Here is a 17683-nt window from a genome sequence, read left to right on the forward strand (position 1 = left end):
AGCTAATTTCCAGTATTTGACAAATTATTCTGACCATAATATGAACTGACCTGCTATATTTCTGAGTTCCAGCAACATCTAAATGTTTTCTGCCTTTAAAAGAAATAAATAGTGTAATAAAATCCAAAGTTGTAAAGCACATGATGATTTGAGGCATAATATTGTTGAATTTGCATTTCTTTTATTCAAATTTCAGGTTTATCAAGTCATGTAAAATGATGATTCATTAAATAATACTTTTGTTGGATGAAAACAAAAACCTAGATTTACAGTTATTTATAGATTACAATGTTATTTACTGGTCTGGATCAAATTGAGCTGTATGTTGCCCCTGAAGTGTGACACCCCCTGACCTAGAGGTTTGTGAAGCGAGCTCGTGAGCGGATATTCACAGGTTTGAATCCCACAGCCGGCAGATTACCAGTGAGGGTCACTGAGCAGGGCTGTTGGCCCCCACCTGCTCCTCGGGCGTTCTGCAGTAGCTGCCCACTGCTCATCGTGATGAGTTCAATGCAAATCAGACATTTTGCTGGTTATTTCTTGTACTTTGTCTTAAATATCGAACTGAAACAAGAAAAAAAAACAAAAAAAACATACAACCTCTGGCATTTAACCTGTGAGATGTGGAAATGCGTTATAAAGAGAATTCTTTTCTATTCACCATGACTTCTTTTCTACCGGCGACATTTCCAGATCTGTCAGTCCCCGTCATCGCTCACTGCGGATGAATGTAGCACACCACCGGTGGGACACATGTTCCTGTCACCTGTCAAACACCGAGTCCTGGGATTATATTGTTAGGCTCTTTGTGTTGTGTGCAGGACTCACTCTCGGCCAGTAGGAGGTAGTGGCACAGCGTCCTGGCTTCCCGGCTTCCTGCTCGACTTCCACTCAGCCTCTGATGTTAGCTGACATGCAGAAACGAGCTTCAACCCCCCCCCTCACCCCCCCCCCCCCCCCCCCACCCCACCCCCACTCTGTTAGGAGGAGTCAAACACAGGGTCTCCCCGGGTCTCTGCCTCATGTCGGCATCTGTAAAAGCAGACCCACCGCAGAGAAATGATTAGAGGCCTGAAAACATCTCATCACGGGATCAGCGTTGATGAATCCTTTTCCACCTTATAAATGAATTGATGAGATTAAAATATAAAATGCTCACAGGCTGACTCCCTCAGAAAGTGTGTGTGTGTGTGTGTGTGTGTGTGTGTGTGTGTGTGTGTGTGTGTGTGTGTGTGTGTGTGTGTGTGTGTGTGTGTGTGTGTGTGTGTGTGTGTGTGTGTGTGTGTGTGTGTGGCTCTCAAATGCTACGATGGAATGATCTGCTTCAAGAAACCCTCCCCTGACATTCTCACTTTTCTCGTGCAACACCTCACCAACGGGCTCTGCTATGTTATTTGGATGCATCTGTACCTTCACAGTGAGCATCACCTCTGATAGAGTGAGACACCCAGGCAGCCTGCAGCCACCACGGGGAACTGGAGCGTGTGTGTGTGTGTGTGTGTGTGTGTGTGTGTGTGTGTGTGTGTGTGTGTGTGTGTGTGTGTGTGTGTGTGTGTGTGTGTGTGTGTGTGTGAACAGGAACAAGGTGCCTTAATGGTCTCTACCTTGTCGGGCTTCATCTGCATCTAAGAAGGAGAGAATGGATCTTTTCTGACACACACACACACACACACACACACACACACACACACACACACACACACACACACACACACACACACACGCACAGGCCTCTTGCATTGACATAATGGATTTCCTGCTGCCTTAGCTTAACCCTCACCATCAGAGGTCAGTCTGTAACGGTGAACAAACCTATCCTAACTAGGTAACCTAAACCCCCAAACCAAATTCTAACCCCCAACGTCGATGTAAAACGTTCCTAAATATTTGGCCGTGCAAGCTGCAGTTGGTCCTGAGCTACAGAAAGTTGAAATCACACATACAATCCAGATGTCGGTGCAGAATTTATACAATTTATTTCCATTTCGTCTTTCAACTCGACAACGTAACAAATGTGTGATCGTCTTACAGTCTACAGGTTTTTCTTCATTCCCAAAGATTTCAGAAACAAGGCGATAAATTCAACGGTAAATTCAACGGTATTAGAACTGGTCACCTCTAAACAGAGCGAGTCTCCTTTAATAAGTGCCTGTCTGGCAAGCCGAGATATCAATATGCAAGTGTTTCACTTGACTCTGTTCATTGGTGATTGATTTGACTATTTCTGAAATAAGTTTGGGAGTCGCTGATGGAAAATGTGCCGTTGACCCAGTGACGGCCAGAACTACCTTATAGTTGGACTTACTTGGTTAAATACAGGTAAAGCATTGGTCTCTCTCGTTGATGTAATACATTCCACTGCACTGAACAAACAAAGCATTGCACTAAACCCAAATCTATTTGTAACGTTCGTCCTGGTTTTATGTATTTTGCGTCCAAAATCCACATTTGAAGCGTTCTCTCGAAGGCCCCGTTTACACGGCGATGTTTTCAAGTGAAAACGGAAAATCTTTGTTGCGTCCTGGGTGTCCGTGTACCTCCATATCTCAGGAGTCACCGACAATGGAACTACTTGAAAATGGCTCCCACGGTGAAAATCTTTCCGAAAATGCTCTGACTCCATCTCCATGGAAACGAGGAAAAACGCTGCTACTGCGCATGGGCACCATGGCCGTAGGAAATGAGGCTTCTGCACATGCATGAGTCCATGACAAATGACAGTGGCAGCCCGACAGTCGATATTCTCCCGGGACTTGGTAGTTTTATACCCGTAGGGATATTCCAACTTCCTGCTCTGTCCATACGATTGTCCGTGCACTGGCCACTGTTAATGATTTTAATGTATTGCTCTCTGTGTGCATGTGTGGTTTCATTCCAAAAGACAATCGGCAGTGTAAACTCACAGCCCAACATGCGAACTACATCGTTTTCAAAGCATCGCTGTGTAAACACCAAACTTGCGTCTTCAATTATTAACGTTATTGTGTGAACCCGGTCAAAGTCTACATGTAATCTCACAATGCCTGACAGGAGCACAAAACCATTCATTTCTGGATCCGTCACAACCGTCTGAGCAGGGACCTTGGATGTCATAATGTTACTGTCTTTATTTAAATTTGTTTCTTAGCTTCCAGATTGAGACTAAGAACATCTTACTGTCCCCACCCGTTGACAACAGATTTTTTCGTATAACCTTCTTAAATCAATTGAGTCAAGTTAACTGGATTCGGTCAAATGTCATGGAATTAAATGGCTTCATCAGTTCATTCTGTTCCCTCGACGGGTCCGACTAACCAAAGGGACGAATCATTTTCCAAGACATTTGAACGGGTCCAGTTGACCTGATCCAATTGATTTGAGATGCCGCCCATGTTGACGGATGACACTACCAGGTTTTCAGATGATGGCGCGACCCATCAGGGAAATAGTGCAGTTTTGTCGGGAGTGTGTAACGACATCCTCTGTCGCCCTCCAGATAACACAGCCGGCATTGTGACCCGGCGCCTGGGCTTTCAGCGGCGACTGCAGGACGCGTACGTGCTTCCGGTGGTGGTGGAAGACAGTGGTTATCCGGCGCAGAGCAGCACGACCACCCTGACCATCCGAGTGTGTTCCTGCGAGACCGGAGGCTCACTGCTCACCTGCTCGGCGGAGGCCATCTTCCTGCCCGTGGGCCTCAGTACCGGAGCTTTGATGGCCATCCTTCTGTGTGTGGCGTTGCTGATTGGTAAGCGAGCCCTATCTCTCTCTCTCTTTTCTTTTTTTTTGCCACAAACCTCAGACCCTTACGTCTAACTAGTTGTCAGGCATGTTGGGAATGAAGGCGCCATGATTGGCCGAATACGTTGACATGCAGCGCAGGAATACACAGTTCATGGAAACGGAATTTCTTGAAATTCAAACTGGAATGTGTCTATTGCGCATATTCATGTTGCAAAATTGATGCATTTGCAATACAATGTGCAGATCTGCGCATTATTTTTTTTATGTTCCGTGGTTTGTGAGAGATCGTTTTCAGTAGGTTCGTAGTAATCGTCCTGAAGCCTCATCGGACCGTCTTCCGACACGAGGAGCTGCTGGGTGAGAATTGATTTCTAAAGCTGTTTTCAAAAAGTTTCACTTGGGAAAACATTGTCGTGTAAACGGGGACCGAGAACCCCGTTAAATCAGGAGTCTGTACAATACCAATAGAGCCTCCTGCGGTTTGATTGAAGTCCAGTAGAATTGTGATCGCAGCACCACCAAAGGAGCCTGCTGCTGTTTTGACTCCTATACATTACATTCTATAGGCTGCCTGAGAACTCCGAACGGGTAAAAAAAAATCACTTCATAATAATCCAACATAAGTTTTAATGTTTTGTGATACCAGAATATATCTCACTACTGGTGAATTTTGTTATGTTAAAAAAAAAAAAAAAAGCAGACCCTCATCTGGGAATTTCCAATTACAATTCTGGGCTGAACAAAGAAATCGAACCACTGCCTTCAAACCAAACTCGGTGATTGTTCCATTTTATCCACGGCCTGTGCTTATTGCCTGGTTTCTTTGTAGTATGCGCTCACTGTTGTAGCGGTTTTTAATACATATATGCACAACCCAGCACAACACCTAACAAATAAGATGATTATTGTAATTACATTTACACGGCTGGCCTTTCTGCAAATTGCATCCTTGTTGTTCATAATGAGCCTCAATCATGTTTAGTGCTGCTGAACTACCCCATTTTAATGAAAATGTATTTATGGTTTGCACATTGCAGACGATCATCCAAAAATAAAGAGCCGTGTACTTCATTTATAGAATACATGATTCACCAAAGGCTGGAAAAAAAAAAAAAAAAAAGAAGAAGTGAATCCTGGATTAGCACATAAATCAGACCGATCCATACGTTAAGCACGCTGAGGCGCATGCTCTACTCACCGAGCAAATTATAAAATGTGATCTACATTACAAAAGAGCCGCTGGGACTTTCCCTTCCAGAGCCTCATTACCTTTGTTAACACGGCACTTACGTCGTTAGGCAAATAAGTTAATAATTACCATGATTTATTTCTAAAGACATCACCTTTCTTCTTTAGTTTATCACAACTGGTATTCAGCTTGAATTGTAAAGAAATATGTTCAACTTGAAGTCCTTCGGGTGTTTCGCACTGTTGTTTTAAATGGCAGGATCAATAAAAAAGCCCAGGATCGTTACATATAATCTATTTAAAGGCTGAATTTTTCAAACTTTACAGTCGGTCTTGCTTTTGTCATGTTCAAAAATTTCTCTCTTGTCTACTTGCTGCTCACGTTGGTGACGCAGGACGTCACGTATCACTCCCAATACCTGATCCTGGTATCGGTATCGGTATTGGTGCATCCCTACTTATACGTGTTGGCTCCAACCTTAATCTTGCTCTCACTTCCCAGAGAAATTGAAGAGCAATTTCACCGAGGAAATATGTTTCCCTGTTCTGCTGATGAAGAATCCGATATCGCATTTCTCCCTATCTATAGAGTCGAGTGAGAGGGTTGGATATACTGGATGTAACCGACATGGCTTTCTTGTGTCCGGTCTTTAAATTTCATCTCCCATTTTTCCCACGACTGTCGACACTTTGCGAATGAGAAGATGTGAAAATGATTAAAGAAATTTGAGATGAAGCCCTTTGTGCACATGTCATTTGTGACAGCTTCATTCCTCTTGGTCCAGTATAGACTTTAAAATGTAGAGTTAGAGTTTCTTTTCTCCACATAGAATTGCTTAAAAGAAAAAAATGTAAAAAACACAAAGCAAATTACACACTGCGGGTTGAATGTGGGCAGTTGGATTGTGTGTTGAGGATTGATGCAGAACAAGGTAGACAGCAAAGAGTCACAAGAGAGGGATGATGCAAAACTCACAGCTGGGGTTCAAAACAAGGTCGGTACCAGACGAGACAAAACAAGAAGAGGGTTTTACAGATGGGAGGAGGCCGGCACAAAGGACCTGACTGGCTACAGCGACACATCAGACTGGAGGCGACGGACAGAAAAGTGTGTTGATCCTGATGAGGAACAGCTGAAACACATTAGCAGCGGGAGAAAAGAGGAGCGCACGAAGAGAAGGCAGACGCTCAAAGAACAAAGATCTTGACGTCGTCAGTAAGACCGAGAACACAGAGTCAGAAAGAGGTGGATGTGGATGTGGAGACAGTTTTTTTAGCTTCTGTGGGGAGAATTCTGAGGAGTTATTTCAGTGTCGCTCACTGTGACCGAAACACAGTGATTCAAATAGCATTGATTGGATAGGCTTCTGAATCCACAAGCTTTTCCACCATAATTCAATCCTGGAGAAGCAATGAAGTTTTTTTTTTTTTTTTAATTGTTTAGTTCTATTTTGGGTTTTGTTTAGTTTACTTTTTTTAAATTATTATTAAGGATATCTCCTCCTCCTGCATCCTGACTCCATTTTCACCATTGGTGTCTCTTTTTCTTTGTCTTTGTTCTTACCCAGAATAGTTTTCTTGCTTTTAACTGATATTGGTAATTTCCTCAATTTTAGCAATCCTTCCTGTTTATTTGGGACTTTTCTTACAGAATAGACCAGGAGGACTTTAAATCTATGTCACTGTCTCGCAACGTTCACCTTTAAGCCTTTAGTGTCGATTTTTCAACCACTGACTGTCCCTGCGGTGTCTTCTTCTACTGTTGCAATGAGGAAACAAGCTGCTGGAGCAGAGGTGTCAAACTCATTTTAGTTGAGGCGCTGCATAAAGCCCAATGTCATCCTGATTGGGACGGACTGGTAAAATATAGCCAAAATAACCTTTAAATTTTCAATTTTTATAGTTTTTCAATGTTGTGGCATCATATACAAGTGCAAAAGTCTATATTTTTGTGCAAAATTTCACAATTAGAAATGAAAATGACCACAATGAAGCCAATTTGACCACTTTCTGGTGCCAAAATTGTGTGAAATTGAAACAAAAAACAAAACAACTGTTGCATTTTGCAGGCTTTTTTTTTTTTTTTTTTTAACTTACCTTGACAGTATGGGTTAAAGATCGTTTACAAGCAGTGAGGTTGGTCACTTTCATTGCAACATCACCGATACCTGAGCTTGAGTCTCTGGCTTTATTCTGCACGCCAATGATTTCAAGTGAAAACTGAGAATTCCTGTCTGTTTACACGACAACGTTGCTCAGAGCCACTGAAAAAAAACATTTTGGAAACAGTTTCCGAGGTCAAACTTTTTCTAAGACACTCGGGCTCCATTGTTGTGTCAAAGAGCAAAAACGACACAGTCTGGAAATGGTCAAGGCGCGTCATCACAAGAGACAGCACCCACTAGTGGCACAACATGAAAATTACAGCGTTTTCAGTGTTTTCGACATTATAGTTTAAACGGACATCCTTTTCAAAACCTCTCTATATAAACAGGTTCTCTGTGTGGTTTTGCTTCCGCTATACTCTTAAACAAACGTTTTTTTTTAAAAATCAAGTAATTTCTATAAAGTGCTTGGTGGTTTGGTTTGGATTGGAGCCTCTTGTGGGCCCCTTCTGTTTGACACCAACTCACTACAACTTGTGGCATAAGAGACAAAAGAGAAAAAAAACACGTTTTATTGTTAAACGACTGTACATGTTTGGACACCAGGGGGCCTCAGGTACTCATCCTCAGCCTCTGATTTGTAACCCTAGTTCTTTTTTTCTCCCCTCCTCCCATCATCTGATTTGGTTTCGTCTCGCCATACCAAGAGTTAGTTACATAACCACCTGTCCAGTCCCAGCGAGAGCAGGCAGGGGTCACGTGTGCGCACGCTTCCCATTGTGTGCAGGCACATACCGCGCTCTTAAAGGCACGTGTGCGCCCGGCCGCTCCGTTCCGCACGAACAGAGAGCAGTGTGAAAGGCGCTCTTGTTCCTGCCATCTCGGCTGATTCGGCCCAGTTGTGACGGACGCACGTCGGTGTCTTCCTCCGTGCTCTGATGGCATGTCGGAGAAGAAAAGCAGGCCCCTGGGGGCATTCTGTCGTCTTTGTTGGTGTCCTCCGTAAAGCGGGGGGAAAACGTGAAAAGAGGTTTTTAAAGGAGGGGAGTGGAGGAGGGGGCTAATATCTGCCTACATGTCACTGTAATCCAATTTTTTTATTTTATTTTTTTTCAAGCCTGACGGAAAGAGAAATTGAAATGTGGACGAACCCCGCTCAAACTTGTACTCACGTTGAAGATATTTTTCGCTGTGCACCAAGGGAGCAAGGAGGATTTCTGCAAGTGTCAGGAAGTTGGTTTTTAGACTGAAGCGTCTTCAAAACGTCTCATTTCGGCTCCTTACATGTGATGAAAGAAGCCTCCTCCAGCCTGCCGTGCTGTTTGTAAGCTGATTTGTGAAAGCTCAGTGCATCAGTCTCCTCATTCAGTGATGCAATTTGACCTGGCAAGTAAAAAAAAATAAAATAATAATTTTCTTCAGGCGCTCAACATGTAATAGAATGTTTCTTACACCAGTGAAGAACTGGAACAAGCTTTAAAAGTATAACGTCTGACCATCTGCCGCCATCTCCTTTCGGAAAAACCTATATGGCTTAAGTTTGAAAGGCCAGTCACTTGGTGGTAGGTTGAACTTTACTAAGAATGATTACATGAAACTGGAATATACAACACAACTACACTTCTTCAGCTCTACGCAGTAAATTCATTATCTGCAAGGAGGTAATAGAAGTCAACTTCAGATGCTTTAAATGCTTTTAACTATCAAAATGTCCTCTGACACTGCCGTGCTGATTTAAAAAAAAAAAAAAAAAAAGTACTCTTAACAGAAGCTGCGCCTCCATAATGCAAATTCATGCCTGCTGTTGGAGTTATTGTGTAAATGTGTGTTACTCTACTGGGAATAGCCACCGTAAGATGATATATTGGACTTATAAAAGAGTGGACATTTCCAACAACTCAAAAACCTTGCCTTTGACAATACAATTAAATGCAGCCAAAATTCCAGTGAGTAGTTTTTGTGATTGACTACAAATCAAACAATGTGGGAGTGGTTTTATTTGGGTACACACTCTCTGTAGGATCTGAAATACATTTTGTTTTATCCCAATACTGCAGTGAGTTAACAGGCTCTAAACGGGTTCGTCATAGGCTCCAAACAGGTTTCAAACAAGATCAAAATAAGTTTCAAAAAGACTCAAAACGGGTTTCAAACAGGTTCAAAGCATTGTCTAAACTTCATCTAAACAGGTTCGAAACAGGTTCCGAATTCTCTATCTGACATCTTAAATGTAACATTTCAAATAGCACCAAACAAAAACACAAGACCTTCGATACACTTCCTTCGAAAGCACCACTCATGATCAGTTCAGTCTTTAAAGAATAAAAAAAATACACTTTTCATTTGAATGACGTCTCCTTAATTCAATGTCTCCATATGGCCGTATCTAGAATTAAGAGAAACAACTCTTTGAGTCTTTTTTAATGTGAATATATTATAATTGTATTGTTGTTGTTGTTGGTTTTTTTTTTCATTCCTCTCTTTCTGTAAATTTGACGGGGCACGTCTCCCTGTGATGTGGGTAATCTGACTGTTTCCTGTAGAGACACACAGAGAAGAACAATGCCAGTTTGAGGGAATCCTGTCATGGTCAATATTAATTAAGTCACAGTGTTTCCACAAACATTGGTGTACAAAACAGCTTGTCCAAAGACACGGGAGTGGTGTGTTTGCCAAAGAAGGTTCTCTTTGAAGAAGAAACGATGGAAAAATGCCACCGTGTGGGCTGATTAACACCAGAACAATGGAGGAGATTTTAGAAAGCCTCGTGTCCTCTTGGGGGATTGCTCTTTGGCTCGGCATCCCCTATTGTTTTATTAACTTCCTGTTAGCTCTCGTTACCTTTAAGGCTGAAATGCAAACTCATTGGGAAGGGAACTAGGTCAAAAAGAAGGGGAGGACCAAGACAAGATAACAGCATATTATACTTATTTAAGCACTGGAGTTTGGATAAATGAATACATTTGTTCAAACAAGGCAGAAGAAAATCCTCATTTATGCAAGGATTAAAAAGCTGAGGGACTCCTGACGTAGGTAGTTAGAGTGGAGCAGCTCTGTGTGTAAAAGCCGATTAAGTCACGTTTGGTTTTCTGTCAAGATTTTGTCCCAAACTGCAGAGGTCGTCTCTAAAAATCGGAAAAATCTGTGACTAGAATGAGATTTGTGAGAAATCCAAAAGGCAAAATATATGATAAAAACGTTGTGTCACATTAGATTAGTTTGATATTTGTTAAATGCATGGAGGACTGCGGTCATGACATATTCCATCGCTGCAGAAGTGAGTGAGCGTTCCCGAGAACTGCCAGGTTGCGTAATCACCGCATTAATCATTCCATACGTGAGCAAAAAAAAAAGTCGTGCCAGATGAGAATCAAGAAGTTTACCCGTGTTTCCAGTTTCAGCAATGTGTCGTTACCTACAGTCATGTTTGTGTGGTTTCATTACAACACAACCAACAGCGCCAACTCCTGGCCTGGCATGCCAACTACATCGTTTTCAGCGTTTCTGTGTAAACAGACGTTGTTTTCAAAATGTAGGTGTGTAAACGCGAAAAACTTCTCTCAAATGAAAATGCGAAAAGGATGCGTTTTCATTTGAAACTGAAACATACCGAATGATGCCGAGAGAAGATATAACAAAATACGAGAAGCAGCAAACTGTGGTCGACCACGAAATGTTCACCGTTCAAGATTCTTGTCGTGTTGAGTACTGTGTGATAGCGCTCCCTGGTGGTGCATTTCCAATAGAGGACTGGATGATTGCTCTCTTAACCAGGAGAGATTTTATTATTTCAGCTGTTTTTTTTTTGTTTTTTTTTAACATGTTAAACTTGAATGCCGTAAAGCCATTCAGGAGCTACTGCGTCAACAATAGGGAAAACTTGAGCCGAGTCAATTTGTTTGCAGTGAAGTACTACCATCAGATGATTTGTGGTTTATGATGACTTCTTAACACTTCCTGGTGCCGGGGTGGACAATTAATCAAACCAAGGAGGCTACATGAAAAGCTACAGCTACTGCGGAGGGACTGAGTCATAGTGTCTGCTGAAATGAGCTCAATATATATACAATTCTTTTAAAAAATAAAAGCACTATGTTACATGGTTTTGATAAACTACCCTTCCAACTCTGCAGCATTTAATTTCTTTTTTTACCCCCGATAATAGTGATTCACATCTTAATCTTTCAACACGGCAGAGATACTGTAAGCACAAACACACACACAGACACACACACTCACACAAATTGCCTTACCTGTAAAAAAAAAAAAAAAAAGAAATAAAAAAAAAAAAGAAAATGCATCATCTTCGTTCAGATTTATTTGGTTCATTTTGTTCCCCATCATCTCAAACAGATTTTTGTTTGGGTTAGCACAAAGGGAACACGACTATGAAAACGCTTTTAAGACATTAAGTATAATTAGAACAAAACTGTTGTGAGCAGCGAACATAGTAATGTTAACCTCGCAGGATGCGTGAGGTTTTAAAACAGGTCCATTAGTCTGATGAGGTTAACAGGCCTTAAGTGACATGATTACAACGATAAATTACACATCAGGGGGTTTTGGTTTCATGTTGAATGTAGTCGATCGTATTTTTAGTCATTTGTCGTTATCTTCAAATTGACATCAATCTATTATGTAACTCTATGATTTGCAAACCACTGCACAGCATTTATTTATTTATTTTTTTTTTAAGTGAAACAAATTTTTTGTTTCTCATGTCAGAAAGTAGTTTTGCAATATAACTGCCCGCAGTGATTTACCCTTCCAAAAGTTCCCCCTCTTCTCAAATCTCCTTATGCCAGCACAGCGATATTCTTCCACCTGCAGCACAACACATTATTGCTGCTGATCCTGCGGAATTTATTTGACCGTATATTTCCCTGTGTTATTACATGTCTTCTTTCACAGCTCAGTGAGACGAGTCACGCAAATGGAATATTAGTTTCAACTTGGATCAATGTCCACAAACCGTGTGAACTTTCAGGGAAAAGCGATTTCACGCAGGCTGTAGTATCTCTTTGCTATTCTGTCTGGATCTGTGCTCCCTTGTTTGTTTGTTTGTTTTTTCCCATTTACAACTGTTTCAAATTGTATGTTTTTTTTTCTTGTCTTCACAAGCAGTTGCACACAAAAAGTCCTCATACAGACTCCAAAGCGGAACATTCTGAAGAAATCCTTCCTTCCATTCTGAGAAAATATACAACATGCAAACTCCACACAGAACGGCCCAAAAAAAACCAGTTGTATGAAACCTCGTATGGCTTCTTTGCAATTTTTTTTATAATTTGTTTGATCATTGCCTGGGCCAGAGTGCAGCTTTTCGCAGGTTTTAGCTCACGGGCCTTATGTTGGACACCCTTGTTCCAGAGAGACATGCCACTCTTTGGCTCCTATAGTCCCAAAAGTATGCAAAAGTAGACAATCGTGGTTTTAATGCACATCTTCTTTCAAAGGGACTCTCATAATGTACTTTGAGGTGGAAAAATGTGATACGGGAATAAAGTATTGGCCCGATGGTTTGTCAACCCCAAATTAGAATAGCGTTCTCACATGTCACCTGCCTCTCACTTCACGTGATAAATGTTTGGTTTCCAACTTAATATCTCGGTGAGTGAGCTAAATCACGTTTCTATTCAACATGGACAGATAATTCTGAGTGCAAGTGTCACACACGGAGATCTTAAAGGGCTAAAAGGCTTAAACTCGCTAACCCTAACCTTAAAAAAATAGTTTTTTTTTAAACTAACTAGCAAAGCTGTATATTTAAGGCGGAAGGCTAAGTTATCTTCATATTGAAGCGTGAGCAGTTGTTTGAAAACACTACAAATAGCTCCTTTGTTCATAAAGATGGCAGACTCTTGTACTAAGCCCGATCTTTTTCCAAAGTTGTGCTAACGTGAAGCCAGTAGCACAATTCGAATGTGCTCCTCTCGCACTAATAATCACCTAGAACTGTTACGGTATCACACAATGGGGTTTCTCACTCTTAATTAATACCTGTAACACATTGTGTTTTCCTCGTCCTCACCCGTAAGCTCTACAAGTTGTGAACCGGCACCCCAAACTTAATGTGGCTCAAGTCGAAGTGTAAAAACCTTCCAACGGTGCCGCTTCAGCCCGAACCTCAGCTTCAAAGTTAACCCAACTTTTTTTTTTTTATATATATATATATAATTTATTTGTGTTGATCAAGCCAGATTTTTCCGACTTTTTTTTTTTTTTTTTTTCAATAAATCCAAGTAAAATGAACTTTGTGTTTTTCCTTGACACGACAATAAACCCAATGTTTCTAATTGGACGTCAGTTCTGTCTCCAGTAGTATTTGAGTGATTGTGTGAATGTAAATTATATTTTTGATCAAGTTGACACCCAGTGTTAAGATGCTCTATACTGCTTGTAAGTCCATTTCTTATAAATACCTGTGGATATGATTCTGCTCTATTCAATGATTCCTCCATCCACTTCTAACCCTGAGAGCACGCTTTCTCACTTTGCGCAGTTTCATCTGAGCATTTCAGTTACTGTACGCCCTTGGACTGTTTGCCCTTGCTTATGACAAATGTTTGGCCGGGTTTAGATTTTCCTTTAACAGGAATACTGACATTCAGTTAATTTGATTTGCTGACTTCCTTCACCTGAACTTCTTGGTCTTCCAGGTAATGGTGCGAAGGCTCGTGTTGCGAAGGCAACTGCAACTTGTGTTGAGTTCTTAAAGACATTACACTCTTTCATTAAAGACCTCTTTATCTGACTCAAGGATTCTTTCCTCACCAGTAAAAATTGATAAAAATCTTTTTTAAATCGAGACCTTATAATAAAAAAAAAAAGCCTTAACAAAAATCAAATACCTGCCAACTGAAAATCAATGATCACCATCAATCGAGCGGCTCATTCGGGATGTTTGCTGATTTTTTTGGTCAAATATATGAGTTGTGCTCCCTGAAGCTGAACGTATGCCAACATACCTTTGATATATGTTGTGATCGAACATGAAGTGCACCTCCGTCGGCTTGTGATGTGTTGTTAGGCAGTCAGAATTAGCCCTCAGCGAGCTCACTCATTATGCATGTTGTTCGACTGAATGAGGTCAAGATGAGACGGTTTCTCACTTTGTGAATCGGGACAGAGAGGCCTGAACTTTTGCACCACAAAAACTTTCTTGTGTCTTTTTTTTTTTTTTTTTTTTTTTTCCTCCTCCCCGAGGACTCCACTGTGGGCCCTGCTTCTTATAATAGAAGACAGAAATTATTCATGTTGATGACAAAGACAAAAAAAAAATAAAAAATTTAAGCAAAACTGTCTTGTAAAGCACAAAAAAGAGCACAGAGATTTTATTTACCAAACCAAAACACAGCAATCTTTAGTCAATATATAAAAGCTTGAAACTTTTAGAAGACTTTTTTGTGTGTGTTTGAAGCTAACAAGGCTGCAATCAAATCAAGCAGCAGCAGTGGCGGCATTAGAAAGTAAAGGGGGCTTCAAAGGCCGCTCACAGCCATCGATCGCCTGGTTAAAGCAGCTGCCTTTGTTTTCCCGCTGGTATTGATTGGAACGCAGGAGACAGGACACACAGTGGACAAACAAATTTGCCTGTTATCAAAATTGGGAGAGACAGTGACAGAGTGAGCAAATTAAAAGTGGGGAAATGAAGCGGGACAGAAAGAACAGTGAGCTGTATGTAACCCGCCTTTTTGTCAAATCAGATATTATGTAAAACAGTTCGTTTTTTTTGTTTTTTTTTTGAAAGGATGATTGAAATTATTCCAATGACACAGATTTTATAGACTCGGAACACCTCAGTCTTTCTGTGTGGAGTTAGCATGTCATCCAATTCAATTTTATTCCTATAGCAGCAATTCAAGGTTTGTCGGGAGGATAAAAAACCAACAAGCGGACTGATCCATCGCATCAATGTTTTTGTGTTTTGCAGTGATGTCAGCATTATACATGGGTCAAAGGCGCCACAAAGAGAAAGAGACTCTGATGACATCGAAAGAGGACATCCGGGACAACGTCATTCACTACGACGACGAGGGCGGCGGCGAGGCCGACACGCACGCGTTCGACATGGGCACACTGCGCAACACGCACCCACAGAGCACCAGTTCCCACGGCAGCGCCGCCAAGAAAGAGAAAAACGGCTACGGTGAAGGAGTTCTGCCGCACCTGAGCAGCCGCTGCGACAAAGTCCGTTCGCCCGACATTCATCTGCAGACGGCCAGAATCATCACCGCCATCAGCAGCAAGGCCCCGGCTTCTTCTGTGGGCCGAGTGACTGAGGGCGATGCCGAAAAGATCAGGGAGTTCATCGAGCACCGGCTGGAGGAGAGCCAGCAGGGCTACGCGGCTCCGCCTTACGATTCGTTGGCGACCTACGCTTATGAAGGCGACGGCTCCGTGGCCGGCTCCCTCAGTTCCATCGAAGAGTCGTTTGTCATCGACGACTCCGGGGAGTTCAGCTCGCTAGGTGACTGGGGGCAGCCGTTCAAGACCCTGGCTAGCATCCTTGAGAAACGGCCTCCGACTCTATCTGAGGAGAGTTGAGAAAACCAAGAGACTTTAGTCGACCACGCGGGGGGGGATTAGCTTACTTTTCTAGACATGTTTTTGTACTGTGACAGGCACTGGTTAGAATGCCGTGAGGACTTCTAGAGCGTTGTTTGCGTGAGGTACAGTTGTGAGCTGGTGAGCAAGAGAGCAAGACGTCCAGTTCCAGAAGGGTGAAGAGTAAACCTGATAGCTCCTCAAAGTGCCTGAGGTACTATATGTTTACATGTACTTTAATTTGTGTTACTTAATAAAAAATTTAAAAAAAGAAACAAAAAAAAGAAATATCTTCAACTGATGTTTTGACTTCTATGTAAGTTGCTTCTTGGCATTCTATGAGTGCACGTTCATTTTTCACATGATATTGAACCAATCAAAGGATCTTGTAGTTACAGAGTCTTGCGAGTGATCGGTATCACCCAAACAAGTATCGGCATGATTCCATGAGAGTCATGAGTTTCTTCGCCAAGGCCTCAGAATGAAATACATACAAATACAACAAGAATTTAAATGTCGGACTTCCCACTGGCTAAAATGGATTCTACACGTATTCCTTGACCAACTTGACCAACTTTCTGCAGTCAATAGCTACAGACCTCCAAACTTCTTGTGATCTTTAGGTCAGCTCTAGAACAGAGCGTAGAGGGCTTAATTCAAACCTTAGCGTTGGAGGCAGTGGTGTAAAGCACACCAACACTGGACTCTAAAGCAGTGGGGGCGTGTTCTTTGGAGTGACCAATCACACTTCACCGTCTAGCAATCTGATGGACAGTCTGGGTTTGGTGGTTGCCAAGACAACGATACCTGCCTGACTGCATTGTACTAAGTGTGAAGTTTAGTGGAGAGGGAGTTATGTAGGGTTTTGGGGGGGGGCAGTTGGTCCCGGCCCCTTAGTTCCGGTGAAAGGAACTCTGAAAGCTTCAGCATACCAACATATTTTTTCATGCTCCCAACTTTGTGGGAACAGTGTGGAGATGGTCCTTCCCTGCTCCAACGTGACTGCACCGGAGCACAACGCAAGGTCCATAAAGACCTGGATGATCCTGCACAGTCCTGACATCAACCCAATAGAATATATTAGAGATGAATTAGAGAGGAAACCTTCTTGTCCCACATCGTGTGTCTGACCTCACAAATCCCCTTATTGAACAAAAATCCCACAAACACACTCCTAAACCTTGTACAAAGCCTTCCAAGAAGAGTTAAAGTTGTTTTAGCTGCAACGAGTGAACCAACATCATATTAAATCTTACGGTTTAAGAATAGGATGTCACTCAAGTTGCTGTGTGTGTGAAGGCAGGTGAGCAAATATTAACAGCAACCAAAAATACCTACAGAGGTTGAAATACTGGGAGTTGACTCCAGTGCATAGATATAGTCTGTTTGATAATTTCTTGGGGGCCACTTGTTGCATGGGGATTCTAATGGGTGTGTTCAATGGGCACGATGCTACGGGAAATATAACATTGTAATGCTTCTCAAAATCCAGTTGAAAAATAACGACGTTTTTGAAGTGTGTTGCTGTCATCTCATTCAAAGTAGTCTTTTCCAGATGAGGTCTACCTTTTCTTCAGAAACACAATACCAAACGACTGACTGTAAGGATTCAAAGAGCGAGGATCTCTTGTAAAAGCATTGGGCTAATTTGAAAAGTCCACTTACATCACCTGGAAAAAATAAATGTCAGACTAAAAACGGAGGAAAGTATATTATGGGTCACAAAAGAAATAATGAAATATTTCCCTTTGTTTCACTTCAATGTCTAAAATGTCATGATTTCCAGTATTACCATTATTAACATTGTGTTTAAGTCAGTGACTCAGTACAGGGTTTCTGTTATGGCTGTTTTACAGATTGTCGCTGTCGTTAATTTAAGTAATGGTTATTTTTGGATCTGAGCTCAGCAAGGCGACGTTAATACCTGGGCTGCATGGCGTGGTTAGGGCCATTACCTCATGTTGTAGATTCAAACTGGGCATTTGCGTGAGGAGTTTGTATGTTCACTCATGGGATTTCTACGGTTTACTGACGCGGATGTGCATGTCGGTGTAATCGTGGTCGCTCAGGTCACGTTTACACCATAAAGTTTTTACATGAAGACACAAAACTTTTCTGAG

General features: G+C 41.9%; 1 protein-coding gene across 1 annotated transcript in view; it reads left to right on the forward strand.

Moving 5' to 3' along the window:
• The window catches only part of LOC308125861 (cadherin-12-like), a 90875-nt gene extending 75060 nt beyond the window's left edge, over positions 1-15815 (forward strand). The window contains exons 12-13 of the mRNA XM_080489882.1: positions 3476-3727; positions 14950-15815. Coding sequence (XP_080346008.1) covers positions 3476-3727; positions 14950-15563 — 866 coding nt within the window. The 3' untranslated portion in view covers positions 15564-15815. The remainder of the gene's footprint in view (positions 1-3475; positions 3728-14949) is intronic.
• Positions 15816-17683: the final 1868 nt, after the last annotated feature.

Source organism: Lipophrys pholis (assembly GCF_963383615.2).
Source record: "Lipophrys pholis genome assembly, chromosome: 1".
NCBI lineage: Eukaryota > Metazoa > Chordata > Actinopteri > Blenniiformes > Blenniidae > Lipophrys > Lipophrys pholis.